This window comes from Phoca vitulina, unplaced genomic scaffold (genome assembly GCF_004348235.1).
Source record: "Phoca vitulina isolate PV1807 unplaced genomic scaffold, GSC_HSeal_1.0 scaffold41, whole genome shotgun sequence".
Lineage (NCBI taxonomy): Eukaryota > Metazoa > Chordata > Mammalia > Carnivora > Phocidae > Phoca > Phoca vitulina.
This window is the reverse complement of record NW_022589744.1, coordinates 4405585-4421829: the sequence shown is the minus strand read 5'-3', so window position 1 is coordinate 4421829 and position 16245 is coordinate 4405585. Positions and strand designations below refer to the sequence as shown.

At 43.6% G+C, this 16245-nt stretch overlaps 1 protein-coding gene across 2 annotated transcripts in view; it reads left to right on the top strand.

Annotated features, from left to right (window-relative positions):
* PRKCA (protein kinase C alpha) overlaps positions 1-16245 on the top strand; it is a 386444-nt gene that overhangs the window by 252377 nt on the left and 117822 nt on the right. For both annotated transcript variants that reach the window (XM_032429406.1, XM_032429407.1), the window contains 2 exons: positions 12469-12580; positions 15833-15961. In XM_032429406.1, coding sequence (XP_032285297.1) covers positions 12469-12580; positions 15833-15961 — 241 coding nt within the window. The remainder of the gene's footprint in view (positions 1-12468; positions 12581-15832; positions 15962-16245) is intronic.

The window sequence follows — 16245 nt, the reverse complement described above, 5'->3', positions numbered from 1 at the left end:
AAGAAAGGAATACATCTGTTTGAGATGTGCATGCCCTCGATCCACCAGCACGCAGCCAGCCAGCGCAGAGATGCTTGGACAGAAATGGGCCGAGTGCAGAGGCAGATGCTGAGGGACAACACAGCTGTCCCTGTACGGTGCTTCTCTACGAGGGAGGGCTGAGACGGAAGGGTCTTACCCAGGCACAGCCGCAGACCCAAACCCAAACCCAGCACGTCCATACAAAGCTAAACACTAGAAATAGAGATTTTTTTTTTTTTTAATTTGTAAGATGTTCTGCTGCTTTACGGCTTTAGACCAGTCATCCTTAAGTGACAAATGGTTGGAGATTTACTATCCAAAACAAAAACAAAACAAAAAAAACCCAAAACGGATTGAAGAACAAAAAGATATGGGTACAAGGAACAGTAAATCTTTGAGAGTAGCCTCAGTTAGGAAAACAAAATGTAGCCACCATTTTGTGGAGGCTCTCAGCCATCAGGGAGCAACCAGGGAAAGCCTAGCTCAAGGACAAATGCCTGCACCTGACAAAAATCAAGGAAAAACCACAAGTAACGTATTACTTTTTAGCCGAGATTTAAAACTAGTTACTGGTAAGCTTAGCCGAAAGGCTCAGCAACCATCCAGCACAACCCAAGTGACTTTCATCAAAATCAGACCCTTGGCTTATGACAGATAGATAGCTTTTAAATTTAATATTTTATGTTCATCCCTTTGGCCCAAGATTTCTACTTCTTTTATCCTGAGGAGCTAAGACGCTTGCACAGTGTGTGTTCACAGACACCTATGGTAGTGTTGTTTACAATAGTGTATAGTAAACAAATGTACAGGACTTGGGGATTGAGTAAATCAGTTATGGCACCTCCATGTGATGAAATACATAGTAAAATGCGATACCGCTTTGTATTTAATGATATGAAAAGATGTTTAGGATAAGTTGTTTAAAAATAAAAACCCCCCTAGACAACCAGTCTATTTAGTATGATTCCCAAGAAAACACACACTCCAGTCTTTCTTGAATGAAATGTGTCAAAATATTAACATATATGTATATAGTTTCCTTTCTACTTAACTGTATTTCCTAGTTTTCTTATGAATATGATTTTATCTGCATAAATGAACGTGTGAATAAACAATGGGAAACTAGTGACGAAAATATTTTGCCGTAAGCCGCACATTAAAAGAAAAAACACATTAGGTCATAACTGAAAAGATCATTGGCCCTCAGGTAGTAAATCTCTTTCTCTCTCTCTCTCAAGAGCACTTGCAAAGGAGGGGAGGGCCAGAGGGGGAGGAGAGAGAGAATCTTAAGCAGGCTCCACGCCCAGCGCAGAGCCGGACGTGGGGCTCAATCTCAGGATCATGACCCGAGCCAAAATCAAGAGTCAGATGCTTAATCAACTGGGCCATCCAGGTGTTCCTAGGAGGTAAATGTCTCTTAACAGAGCTAGGAGGGCTTGCTATTTGGGAAGCATTTATTAGGAGTACTGAGTGAGCTGGTGAAGGAATCCGATGTACCTAAAGAAAGAAAGAATCCTGCCCCCCTCTGGACTTTGCAGTCAGGAGCAAGAAAGGGATCCACCTTCTGCCTCCTCTGTTGTGTTTAATCAGTTGAACAAATACCAGCTGCTGGGGAATCTTCCGGCATTATAGGGAGCCGTAAAAATCTGCCTTCTTGCAAATAACATTATACTTCTTCAAGTCCATGACAAAGAGAAGGGCAGCATCTCCCTACTATGAAATGCGAGGCTTTGGAATTTGTCCCACATGACCAACAACCCGATTCTGTCTTCACTAAATTAATCAGAGATGTTGGGATCTTGGAGACTCTTGAATAAATATGTTTCCATTTATGTCTGATTTGTTCTCAGATAGCCCTCTAAACTTGGCCACGAATTTCTTTAGGGAACAAATCACTTTGTTCAGGGCTGGCAAGGGTTCACCTAATTAAGATGTTTCTTATGTTCCTATTTTATTTTCCTTTCAAACTATGGCATTGGAGCGAACCAGATCTTTAATTATCACAAACATTATTTGGTGCTTTAAAAAAATGCTATAAAAATTTATCTAATAGAGAACAGATTATTGCTTGCCAGAGGTTAGGGATTGAGGGGGTGGGTAGCATGTGATGACTAGAAAGGGATTAGTACAAGGAGGCTTCTTTGTGGTGATGGAGCTTTTCTCATCATGACTGTAAATGTGATAAAATTTGCATGGGATTATACGCACCCACACAATGAGTAAAAACTGATGAAACCCACAGGATCTTGTACCAGTATCTGTTCCTGGATTTTGATCATCCACTTTGGCTTTGTAAGCTGTTATCACGGGGGCCGAGGGGAAGCTGGGTGAAGGGTATACGGGAACTCCACTATTTTTACAACTGCGATTTCAAAATAAAAACTTAAAAGCAGAAAAAAATATTTTTTTAAATGTGAGATTTTCCTGAACAGGTCACCATTCAAAAGGTTACCATAAGGGATAACGAAGATGTGGTCCATATATACAATGGAATATTACTCAGCCATCAGAAAGGATGAATACCCACCATTTGGATCAACATGGATGGGACTGGAGGAGATTATGCTAAGTGAAATAAATCAAGCAGAGAAAGTCAATTATCATATGGTTTCACTTATTTGTGGAACATAAGGAATAGCATGGAGGACACTAGGAGAAGGAAGGGAAAAATGAAGGGGGGGAAATTGGAGGGGGAGACGAACCATGAGAGACTATGGATTCCAGGAATCAAACTGAGGGTTTTAGAGCGGAGGGAGGTGGGAGGATGGGTGAGCCTGGTGATGGGTATTAAGGAGGGCACGTATTGCATGGAGCACTGGTGTTATACACAAACAGTGAATCATGGAACACTACATCAAAAACTCATGATGTACTGTATGGTGATTAACATAACATGATAAAAAAAGTAATAAAAAAATAAAAAATAAATTTTTAAAAAAGGTTGCCATAAAGCTAATTAAAGCAATCACCATGCCTAATGGAATGGGCAAAGAAACATGATATTTGAATGATTTCCCTTAGAAGAGTCAGTATGACTACAGGAAAGGGAAAAATAATGGTTTATCCTGGAAACAAACATGTCCACGAGTTCCTAAGTATGTGGTGTGGATAGAGAAACTGAGGAGCATCTGTGGAAGGTTGTATTGTCTCCTACTGTTTGCTCCACCACCTGTAAAAGGGTGATAGATGCCACTGTGCCATGTGGCCTGCAGCTCCCCACTGGACAAGGAGCATTTCCCCCCCGGGGGCATCCTTCATCCCTTGGTCCTAGAATGAGCAGGCAGGTGCTCCCACTCGGCAGCCCTGTCTTACAACCTGAGAGAGAAATAAATGTATGTGGTGCTAAGCCACTAAAATGGGGGTGTTCTTTGCTGCTAAGTTAATATAACATCTAAAAGGTAGATGGCTTATTTGATACCTCCAACTTAAAACTATATTTAGTTGACCTTAAAACCTACAAGCTTTCAAAGTTTGAAGTTCTAATCCATTCTTTTGTCCTTCTTCAAATAATGTAAAAATGACAGTAGACTTCGAGCTTTGTCTGGGTCTTTGTGGATTATGTTATTACTCAGAGTGTTTGCTGCCCCTTCCTGGGGAGGATTATATACTGCCCTGATGATTCCCAACTTGGCCACGTGTCTTGCTTTGGCGGATGAAATGTGAGCAGAAATGATGGCATCATTTCCAAGTTGGAGATTTAAGAGCCATTGAGCAGTAGTGACATTTGTCCTTTGCCATGAGACTGGCAATATCCCAGATGGGGGCTGCTCTCTCAGCTTGGGTCCCAGGGGAAAGAGTGAGAAATAAATGCTTGTTGTGTTGAGCCACTGAAAATTAGGAGTGATGTGTTAGAAAGTTCGTGATTTGTTAATGCAGTGTAACTCTGCCTCTCCCAAGGGAGGCAGGACCTGAACCACACCTGGAGTCTCTGCCACTATGGATGTACCACATGGCACATCGTCAGGTGTCCAATAAATAATTTTTTAGGTGAAATGAAGAAATTGATAGCCAAGTAGGAGATACCACCTATTTAAATGAATAATAGTTAGGCTTTGTGGTTTGAGTATTTGCACATTTTCAACATCTTATTTTAATACCAGACGTTCATACTAAGCCATCAAAGATTCTTTTGGAATTGGAAAGCTGTAATTGACAGGACATGACTATATGTCAAGTTTTTGTCCTGAGGTGATAGCAACATATAACATTGATTACGAGGAGGGAGATGATGGTTGTATTATAGCTTTCAATTAAGATTTCCATTTTATTGATGGCTAGTGGTTCCAAATATCTGCATAGTGAGCTCATATAGACACCTTCCCAGCAGATTGCTGGAGAAGCTATAGACACGGTCCGTTTATCACCAGATAGAGCAGTTGTGCCCCAATTTCTTCGACATGTGTAAGCTCTCCCTCTCATGGCATCTCATGGTCCAGGTGAAATATAACCAAATATATTCAGCTAGGATTCAAGGTAATTTGGATTGCATAGATAATGTATGAATTCATTCTTTATAACTTTTAACTCTTTTCAGATAAAGCCTCCTCTCACTGTCATTTCTGAATCTAATCTGTCACCGCACTTTCCCAGAGGCATTTTATTTATATATCTATCTAGAGAAAAGCTGTATTATTGTTCTATATCTGGGGGTTGTCTTTGATTCTGTCTTCTACGTAAATGTCATTTTTTATGTTCCATTCTGTGGCTTGCTCTTTTCACTAGGCAATCTATCTTGGAGATCTGTCCATGTTGTTACCAAAAGATCTACCTCGTTTGCTTTAACTGCTACCTAGTATTCCGTGGTATAAATATATTATGGTTTATTTAGCCACTGTCTTGCAGGTAGAGATTTATGTGGACTCTTTTTTAAAGAGTTTGCCACTTTGTATTTAATGATTACAGCATCTTGCACAACTGGGCGAAGGACCCATAGACATCCTACTACTAGCAAAGCCTGGCTTGACAAGTTAGTTCAACTGTGAAGATGAATGTTATTCATCAGAATAAAGTAGGGTTACATTAAGATCAAAAATTAACTCACCAGAAATGGAAGTTCTTTGGTTCTTCCTTAGTACAGGCAACAAGACCAGTGTAATCAAAGGCATTCCCTACACCCAAATACAGTTGACCAGGCTTATCCCTACAGCCCGGGAAGGGATGTGGGAGCTTTGCTCAGTACATGGTGTCCAATGTAATAATTATGGTGATATCCAAGTCACATAAAATCACCCTGCTCATAGGATCTGGTTTGGTAATACTCTCTCATAAACGAATACTCTCAACATAAAAGAATTTAAATAGGAATTTTTAAAATTATTGGGGGGAAAAAAAACTGCTTCCCAAGAAATTTAAGTTCTCAGAAATGATGCCAGATTCACCCTTGGAGCAATGTTTTTGGTGTTGCTTGTGTAGTCAGCATGAGGGTGACATTTAGACCCAGGCTTGGCTTAAAGTATGATTCATGAGAACACATCAGATGGTGAAAGTGGAGAATTTTCTTTGGTATTTAGAAGGAGCAGCTTGAAGGAGCCACACTGCTCTCGGCGATTAAGGCAGTTACCCTGCAGGCTTCGCTCGGTTAAAAACAGAGTCTTTTCCAGAAACTCTTAAAAGTCTGAACTCTGGCTCTCAATGACAACCATTTGGTGCTCTGTGAGAAACCTGTGGGGCATTTCAGAGGCATTCAAATATGGGTGGAAAATTCAAGGCAGGCTGACCTCTAGCCAAAAGCCTGCCATTATTTTACTCATCAAATTAAAAGGGCATTTGAAATGATGTCTGTTCAAATGTAAACATCAAAAGGCACCATTGACTGCCTCCCTCCGGGTGTGTGGGGAGCTTTAAACCCTCTGGAGATTTCACATTATGCATTGGTGGACGCCAGCCTTGAAGGCCACCATTTAAAGTTTACCTCGAGCACACCTTCCAGATGGTTATAGACAACACGACAAGAAGGCATCTAGGACATTTAAGGCTTCATCAGTATAAAAATTTTGTGCAGCACAGACCCTTGGATTTATTTTTAGCACATTGCATAATGACGGTGGCTGTGATGATTTTGACAAAAGACTGACAAGTCCTGGTAGAAATGTAGAGCAATGTCTCCAAGGAAAGCTAATTAAGTTGCTGTATTATAAAACTAAGATATGAGAAACAGACCAGCAGATGCTTTCGGTAGAACTTGAAGTTTTCATTTCTTACTTTCCTCTAAGAGGTCTAGATTTAGATTTGTGGGTTAGACTTCATTCGTGCTTATGAAAATTGGTTGAGTCAGAGACTTCTTTTTCTCTCCCCAACCGCGTCTACGACAGAAACATCGGAGCTGAATGGCTCCCCCTTTCATTATCATATGTCAGGCTTGTGACATGTGACAGTAGGTTTCATACTCCACTTAATGAGAGGCTGCCAGTGTCTAGGGAAGTAAAAAAAAAAAAATTTACATGTATTGCATTAAATGGGGAAATGTTACTAACGTGGTAATAGTGAAGGCTTGCAGTATACCAGCCATTGCTTTGTGGTCCTAAAGTGAGGCCAGATTACCATAACTAATATGTGGGATAACTTTATCTAGAATCCTCAGGTGAATAGTGGTAAAACTATGCTCTGTTGAAGACTCGGTACACAGTCACTGAAGGTTCACCGTGTGGGAGACAAATGGTTTTAGAGGAAAATGAGACAGATGCCTGTCTGGGGCACCCAGGTGGCTTTGCAGTCCTAGAGGACTTCAGTATGTTTCTTTTCCCTTTCTGCTCCAGTTTCCAGGAAGCTCGGAGAGAAGGTTACTACTAAAACTTTATTCTAGCCTTGGTTCTGGTCCAGCTGCAAATTCAGCAGGGAGCTTTAGGACCATCCCTTGGACTCTGGTGCATGTCCTTCAGGTGTGTGTGTCTCTGATGTGTGGGTGTGTGTGATAAATGAAGGAAACACGAAAGAGGAGGTAGAGTAATAACCTCCTAAGTAGCAGGATGTGGAAGTGCCATAAGAAAGACCAAAGTCACGTGTTTTGGAAGGCCAGAGGAAAGAAGAAAAGTGTGCCTGGTGCTGGAGAGTCTGGAGAGGCTTCTGGGAGGAGGAAGCAGCTTTGTTATGACCGTGTTTGGTGTTTTGATGTGTGGGGTCTTGGCATAAGATGGTTGGGCCAGGTGGAGGGCACAGCCAGAAGAACACTGGGTTACGCACACCAGTTGAAAAGCCCGTGACTTACACACTTTCAGTGGCCACGACCCCTGGCTGGCACCGTCACTTGGGTGAGCGCTCGCTCAGCCTGTGCCCTGAAATCATTTGGTGTTGAAAAGCTGGTCAGAAAGGTTTGGAGATAACACATGTTTTCTTTACTTGGAGAAGAGCATTCTGATTCTACTTTTCAGAACAATCTTTGGACGATTCCTCCCACGACCCTGTCCCGAGATCCAGTGGGTTATGTATTTGATAAATCGCAGTAGACACTCCTTGGGTGGTGGCTTGCTTGAATTCGTGGTATTTACCCAGCAAATATTAGTGCATTCCCTGTTCAGTAAACAGTGTATTTAGTTCATAAGCTGTACAATAGAATACACTCATTGGAGGGGCGCCTGGGTGGTAGTCGTTAGGCGTCTGCCTTCGGCTCAGGTCATGGTCCCAGGGTCCTGGGATCGAACCCCGCATTGGGCTCCCTGCTCAGTGGGAAGCCTGCTTCTCCCTCTCCTGCTCCCCCTGCTTGTGTTCCCTCCCTCGCTGTGTCTCTCTCTGTCAAATAAATAAATAAAATCTAAAAAAAAAAAAAAAATACACGCATTGGAATTACGTGTGCGCGATCTGGGGACACCCTGAAGTGTGTGTTAAGGCCCTTGTCATGGTGTGGGGGTCCTGGTTTTGCCAGTGTGCTGTGGTTATGTGAGATGTGATCACTGGGGAAGGCCGGCTAAAGCATATATGGGAACAGTCCACACTATTTTTACAAATGGCTGTGAGTCTTAAATTATATCAGAATAAAAATTAAAAGCTTGTTTTCTTTTTAGAAGCAAGACAGAATCAAAGAGATCCTCTCATCTGGTTGTTTTCATACTGGTATTTTAGCACTGGCTTCCCTCCCTCGCCCTCAGCAGCCCTTGGGCACCTCCTGACAGCTGGATGGCCCTGGGGAATCTACCCCTTTGAAAGTGCTGACCTAGTCCCTTCAGATTCCCGATGAGGAAATCAGAGCCCAAAGGAGTAAAGCACACCACTAGTTAGCAGCTATGGATAGGAACAAAAAGAACCTGGGAGCTTTTCAGGACAGTTGCTTCTGTAAATCATTGTAAGTCCTAGCTCTTTAGCTAACACTGTGGTTTCTTTTGTCAGACAAGGTGAGATTAATTCGACTGGAAATGCATGTCTGTACTCCTGAGTTCCATTTCCGTGGAGACAGAGATGAGCCATCCTTAGGGTGGGAGCGGAGAACAGGCGGGTTGGGTTGGCAGGCTGTTTCACAGTTCACCACCCAGCACGGGGCACTTGCCTGGGAAGGCCACTCTAGAGCAGAGGACAGGAACTCAGGACCCTAGAGGAAGTCCCCTGCCTCCTTGCCAACTTGGCCTCCACTCCAGCCACCCGTGAGCCCCAAAGTTGATCAGCTTTCCTCTTCCTTCCTTCCCATTCTGACCCAAGTCACTAAAGTATCATTGGACAACCTTGGGCATCTTGGACTTTACTTCCAAGGATAATATAATTGTAATAATCTTGTATTTGTCTAGGGGTTTTTGGGTTGCAAAGCCCTGTCTCATACGTTCCCGAAGATAGGCCCCACCCCCAGGCTATGACATAGGCAGACTGGTTTTATTTCTGCTCTGTAAGTAAGTGACATGACTTGTCCAAAGTTGTTGAGTTTGTGTCAAGACTAGAGTCTGACCACAGGTCTCCAGAATCCTGGGAGATGCTCTCTTTGTAGGAGAGGTCATGGGCATGGTAAAGCACCTGCACGCACTTGAAGATCAACAAAAGGGTGTTACCATTATTGTGTTACTGTTATTCTCGTTAACATAGGCATGATCCTTGGCCACTCGTGATTTTGGAGCATGAGGACTCCAAGGCTTGGTCATTCTCCAGACTTCTATAGGAGGTGGAAGTAACGGTTTGCTCTCTTCCTACACCTCCAAACGGTTGGGGCCTGAAGATGCCATATGGGGATCGGATGAGTAAGACTTAGATTTTCCTGAAAAGTGAAGCGAGTTGCCCATGTGCCACATTCATAGAGATCTGTGTGACAACCAACTGGCAGGACAGCCGCCCTGGAGCTGCCTGGCCCACCCAGGCTCCAGAGGGCTGTGTGTGAGCTGCCATGTTTATTCATTTAGTGCCACTTGTTGATGCCTTGCTTCTGCAGGGGAAGCTGGCTGCTTCCTTTCCCCTGGCATCCTCTTTGCCCTCCGCAGGGTAGGACGTAACCTTTGCTGTCAACATGGGGACTTTTAATGGATACTGATGCTGTCCTGTGCCCTCAACATTCGGCCTAATATCTGGGATATTGGAAAGATTGGTGCAATGCTCTAATGGTGAAAGGCTAAGCCTGTACTTAAGCCTGTACTCACAGCTACTCCTCACTAAGGAAAATAATCTCCCAAGGATGGCGTTGATTTTTCACACCCTAAGGGACATTTAGAAAGTAAACTGATGACCCAACTCAATACTGCTAATCATTCACACACACCTGCACCTCGTACCCAGTGGGCACTTACTAGATATTTGTCAAATAACCTTCTCTAGCAGTGGCTCTCAGTCTTCAGTGTACCTGCCAACGTTAGGATCACCTGAAGGGCTTGTTGAAACATGCAGCTTGAGGCCTCACAGGGTTTCTGAGTCATTTGGTCTGGGTAGGGGCTAAATCATTTCCGCCAAGTTCCAGGTGGTGCCGGTGCCATATAGAGAAAACCATGGTCCAGAAGAGATTGGCAAAGGTTTTCTGTAAGGGCCAGATCGCTAATAATTTAGGCTTTGTAGCCATATTTTAGGCTTTGTGGGCTCTGTCTACTCAACTCTGCCATTGTAGCCACAGAAAATATGTAAATGAACAAGCAAAGCTGTGTTCCAATAAAACTTTATTTACAAAACAGGTGGTAGACTTGTTTTAAAAAATGTTGTGTTGGGGCGCCTGGGTGACTCAGTTGGTTAAGTGTCTACCTTTGGCTCAGGTCATGATCCTGGGGTCCTGGGATTGAGCCCCGCACCAGGAGGTGGGGGGGGGTGGCCCCTGCTCAGCAGGAAGTCTGCTTCTCCCTCTCCCTCTGCCCTTCCCCCTTCCTTGTGCTCTCTCGTGTGTGCGCACCCTCTCGCACACATGCACACACTCTCGCGCATGCGCAGGCGCACACTCAAATAAAATCTAAAAAAATGTGTTAAAAATATAAAACTTTGTTTAAAAAAAAGTTAAGAGCCAAATCTTCATTCCGGATGGATGTTTTTAAAGCCCTTGGGTGGGAATCGGTGTTAAAGATGCAGATATTGGTCAAATCCTATCTTGACTATTCACTGACCACATGACTTTGAAGGTCACTAATGTCTCTGTAGAACGAAGATAATCAAACAATGAAAAATCGGGGGGAATGCTAACATTTATCAAGTCTGAATGGTGCTTACATGTTTTGTTTAATATCTCTATACTATTCTGCATGATTGAAATTTTCCAGGATTTTAAAATTCATGACTTTAAAAAGTAATTACAGTGGACCCTTGAACAACATAGATTTGAATGCATGGATCCACGTACACTTGGATTTTGTACGCTACATTAAATGTATTTTATGTTTTTCTTAACGTTTTTTTCTCTAGCTTCATTATAAGGCTACAGTATGTACTACATACAGAATACAAAATATGTGTTAATCGACTGTTTTATGTTCTCCTTAAGGCTTCCAGTCCACCGTAGGCTATTGGTAGTTAAGTTTTTGGGGAGTCAAGAGTGATACGTGGATTTTCAACTGTGGGGGAATAGGTGTCAATGCCCTTAACCCCCACATTGGTCAAGGTCAGCTGTATAATTCGTTGGCATATGTGGCTTGGATATGAAACTTAGGTTTCAAAGTCAACCAAAAGATGAATCACCTTATAAAATCAAAATCACCTCTGAAATTCTCTCAAACCACGAGCACCTAGGCTCTTAGAAGGTCAAAAGCCAAGAGTAGCTTTCTTTGTGTATCTTTACACATAAGAAACACTAGACTAAAGGAGCAGTCGGGCTCACCATGTCACAGTGGAGGTGTTAGTCTCCGGCCCTTCACCAAAACCCTGCTCCTCTGTTATCTTCCTTAATTCAGTTAATGGCAGCTCTGTATTTACAGCTGATTTGGGCCACAAAATTAGAATGATTCAGGAGGAGGAATTTAATAAGGAAGTGTCCTGATACGGACTTGAGGAATGAAATTGTTTTATATTTCAAGCAGGACATAAAGGTCTTTCGGCTCAACCCTCCACTTTTGCATATTAGTAAACAGAGGTCCAAGAAACAGAGGCACTAATCGACATAGATGGGTCCACCTAAGCATTTAGTAGGACTGACTTGTTTTGTCCTCATAACAGCCACGTAAGATAAGCGCTGTTAATTTCCCAGTCTACAGATGAGGCAGAAAGGATAAGTTATTTGTCCAAGGTCACGCTTCTGGGAGGTGGTAGCCATGGGACTGAACCCAGGCAATCTGACTGCAGAGTCTGTGCTCTTTGGTTACGACACTCTGCTATGTATAATGTTTATTTCCTTATCTGTAATCTGTGAATTGATGAACAAAAAGGCTACTTGAGAGAAAGCTGTCTTGTACCTTCAGTAATTTGTATGTTATGCTAGGGAAGGTAATGAAATTGCAGCAGGGGGCTATGGGAAGTGTACTTTCAGATCGTTTTCCAATTTTCACCTGATTATCCTGGAGTTTGCCCATGCAAATGCATATGATGCTTTGGAAATAGTGCAGAAGCAGGAAGAGGTCTCTGTTGGCTTGGGTGCATATCTGGTCTGAATACTATATTTCTAGAAAACTTGCCCAAAAGGAGATCACCCCAACTCCACTGAGCGGATCCAGGGTCACTCAGTTCAGCTTCAAAAATATGCCCCGATTTCGTGTCTATCCTCTGCTGCAGCCTGTGCTGGGCACCAGAGATACCTCAGTATTACGGCATCTAAAACACCACGCCTGCCCTCAAGCAGTTTTATGACTCTACCTCCCAAAGCGGCAACATTGCTGGAAACCCTGGTGTGTGCAAATTACACCCCGTAAAGATAGGAAACACGGGTATTTATTGTATGACCCAAAATGGGCAGCCTTTTAAAACATGATGTGGCAAAGTCGCCACCACCGGTTGTATTATCCCAGAGAATGGCACACAGCCTTGTGCTATCGAACCTTGACACGGGGAGGGGGGGCAGTGGTGGGGCCTGACCTTGGCTCAGTCCAAAGATGTGTTCCTTTGATGATGGAATGAACAATGTGCTTCTTCTCCCCGCAGGACCCCAGAAGCAAGCACAAGTTTAAAATCCACACCTACGGAAGCCCCACCTTTTGTGATCACTGTGGGTCCTTGCTGTATGGACTTATTCATCAAGGGATGAAATGTGACAGTAAGTAAGTTTTCTTTTCCAGTAGATGGTGAGGCTCTGCAGCTTATGCCCAGGGTTTACAGAGCACCTCAGCTTCACTACCCTTTCAGCATCAACTCATCAATAAAAAGAACTTGTTCAAATATATACCACACCGAAAAAAGTGTAGGACCTCTCTACTGTCAAAGTACTAATTTATTAAACTCCTTACTTGCCTAATTGTGAACCAAAAACAAAAACAAAAAAACCACCCCACCCGATTTATAAATGAAGTTAGTGCTGTCATGGGTTTTGTGTGTGTGTGTGTGTGTGTGTGTGTGTGTGTGTGTGTGTGTTAGAAGTCTTCAGTCACTGTAAAATGCAGGCTAGTCCAACCCCAAAGCAAATGCCATGTGTTGAACGAAGAATCCCCACCTCCAGATTCCACATTTGGTTAGGCTTCAAAATAAGCTAAGCAACCATAGTCATTATCTTCCTGTGTCTCTAATTAGTGGGTGGACTGTGGAAAAATCCAGTAGGCTCTCCTTAAAACTGAAACTACGATGAAAATAAAAATCAGACATCTGAAGTTCACTCGCCCGGCTGCGTGTTTGTGGATGGACCAAATTTCAGTCCAGTTAGAGATGAAATCACTGAAGGCCACGGACAAGAAAGGCATCAGCCCCTCCATTCTCCCTTTTTTGTTCTGTGTGTATCATCATCAAGTAGCAGGTAGAAAGAAAAACAACTCTGGATACTCTTTGCTTTGATAATTCTTATGAGATTCCCCAGGCCATTTATGTGTTTAAATAACGATGTATACTTTCAGGGCATAAAAAGGTAATTACTGAACCTGTTTTTCTAGTAGACAGGGAAGTGTAACGGAAATATCAATATGTTGCCATTCATTAAGTACTGCTATTTATGGCCAAAAACTTTCTATGTGTATTCTACATGGAGCAAAGATAGCATGTATATAAGAACCAAGATTAAGTGAACATTATAGAGCATATGGATATTTGTCAGCACACAGGGGTCCTTCGCCTTAGAAAGCTGTCCAATTTAATAGCCTAAACGAAACGTTTGTGATGATCCAGGCCAGTCATTTTCTGTGTTTTGAGAAACCCTCAGACTCCAAAGACACGGTTTTCAGGGGTTCTACAAGTGCAAATCCTAAGTGCATTTGTAGATCTACCTTTGAACTCTTTTAAAACCATGGAACACATGTGAACCCTTGAATGTGTTACACACTTGAGCTTGACAAGTTGGAGGTGATGGCGGAGACCCTGTTACCAGCTTCACTCGTTGGGCAGGACGTGTAATCACGTTTCTCCCGCCATTTCCGCCTAACCGAGGAGTCCACCAGCTTGCATGTTGTTGGGCAGTGTTTACCACTTCTGCGTACTCTCCTGCGACAGATCTATACGACTCCACCCGAGTACGGAAGTAAGTACGTTGTCAGGGCGGGACTGAGACAGCTGGTTTCAAAATTTTGTTTGGGTCAGAGGGCTTTACTGGCGATCCATGCATGTCTTTGTAATAAATAAATGGTATCAGTTCACATTTATTAACTAAGTTTTTGCTGATGAAATAACACTCATCTGGTTTATATGTTAGGACACTGCTTAAGATTTTATTTGAAAAATGGGTTCCATTACTAAAAAAAAAAAAAAAAGTGTTGCAAACCGCTGACCCAGACTAGTGCTTTTTGTTTTGTCGTCTTTTGTTTTAAACTCTTTTCCTCGGAGTCATAGGGTTTCTGGGGCTGCTGCCCATGCTCCTTCCTCAAGGGAGGCAGGTAAGCAGATAGGTGCCAGGAGCCCAACCCCTTCACTTCACTTCTGCAGACAGGGAACCTCTCCCTGTGCCTTCACACATTGCAGGGTTAGAATACCATATACAGCTCTGCTTGGTAGGGGAAAGACGTGAGCAGCCCCTTGTCCAGACCAGCCTCTTGGTTTGCAGAGCAGGAGACAGAATCAGAGAGAACGCTTGAGCTTCCCAAGATCGAAAAGCCGCTCATGGTGCAGCCAAGACAAGAATTCCACCCAGGGTGCTCCCACCTCCCATGCTCCCCTCCCCGCAGCGCTTCTCCTTTGCAGAAAGGCTGGCATTAATTTCTTTGAAGTTGCAATTCTGCCCCGGCACTTCAAGATAGGAGTTGGTGAACACACCTCCTGTCAACGGCCCACCTTGTCAAGAAGCCTTTATATGGGCTGCATCGAGGCGGTGCACGATTTGGAACGGTTAGCTTTGGAAATAGAAACCTAAACAGAATCCACATGTGTGAAGCAGCGGATGGTTCTTTCCTGATTGTGCGCATTACCCTTCCTGTATCGAATCATAGCAAATATACGTTATTTGCGATGCTTTTTGCAATTTACTTCACCACGTTAAACACTCAAAAAACACTCGTTTGAGCGTGAAGGCTCCACCTTGAAGGTTACGGAAGAGCCTTGTAGCATCCTGTCGAGGTTGTGTGAGGATTCCAGTGGCCATGGCCCCTTTGGGAAGCCTGAAGGTACAAGGACAGTAGGGCTAGAACGCCTACACAGAGTCTTATGTTTGTGTTCACGCAGGATTCTTTTCAGGGTTTCTTTGGTTCACTGCGCTGAGACTGATCTTTTTATTCCTCCCTGTCTCACCCACGTAATGTCACCTGGTAAGGAATGGCTTATCATGCCAGGCGTGTATTTGTTTTACTTAGAATAATATTTAAATATTTGAAGACAGGTTTAAAATCTCAAATACAAGTTCTTAAAAAAAAAAAAAAAGGCAATGTACTTAAGCCTTCTTGAAAAGACAGAGTTAACTAAGGAAAGAAATTTTATGAATTTCCTGTACTCGATCCACAAAGTCTCATTCTTCCCTGAATGGTAAGCTCAGAAGGGCATAAGAAATTCCTTGGCAAAAAAAATAGCCTCTGTTTAAAATTTGCATATAATTTGCCTCTGCATACATGAGATGTTTATTAGCCTGTGCTTCGTATGCATTTACCTGTGTGAATTTTGCATAGTGTTAAATATTTGAAGCATGGAAAAGCAGGCCCAGGGGGATTTTGCTTCAGTTACGACTGGAAAATATGGCACAGGTATTTTAAGGATATTGTCATTCACATGAAGCCTGTGTTATAAAGACATCTGCTAACAGTTCTCCGAGTCACCAAAAACATTATAGCAAAGTATCGAGTTAGAGGGTAGCTCATTTTCACTTGTGCTCACACACCACAACACTGAGGAAGCGGTGGCTTGAGCCCATCTGTCAGCCTCACCCCTCGCTTTCCCGATTCCACAGCCTGTGACATGAACGTGCACAAGCAGTGTGTGATAAACGTGCCCAGCCTCTGCGGGATGGACCACACGGAGAAGCGGGGCCGCATCTACCTGAAGGCGGAGGTCACTGATGAGAAGCTCCATGTCACTGGTAAGGCATGCTCGCCGCGCAGCTTCTCCGTGGGCACTCGGGTTGAGGCCAGGTTGACGCCGAGGCAGGGGCTCATCGTTGTCCTCGGGGCCGCTCAGACTCAGAGCCACCGATTTCCCATGGACACGTCTCCCCGGAGACTGCTCTGTACGCCGACCTCCCAGCTACTCCAGTAGAGTCCTAACTGCCCTGTGGGTTGGGGTCTGATGGCCTGGCTGGCGTATTGTCCCCTGGTGCCGGGGGGGGGGGGGGGGGGGGGGGGGGGGGGGGGGGGGGGGGGGGGG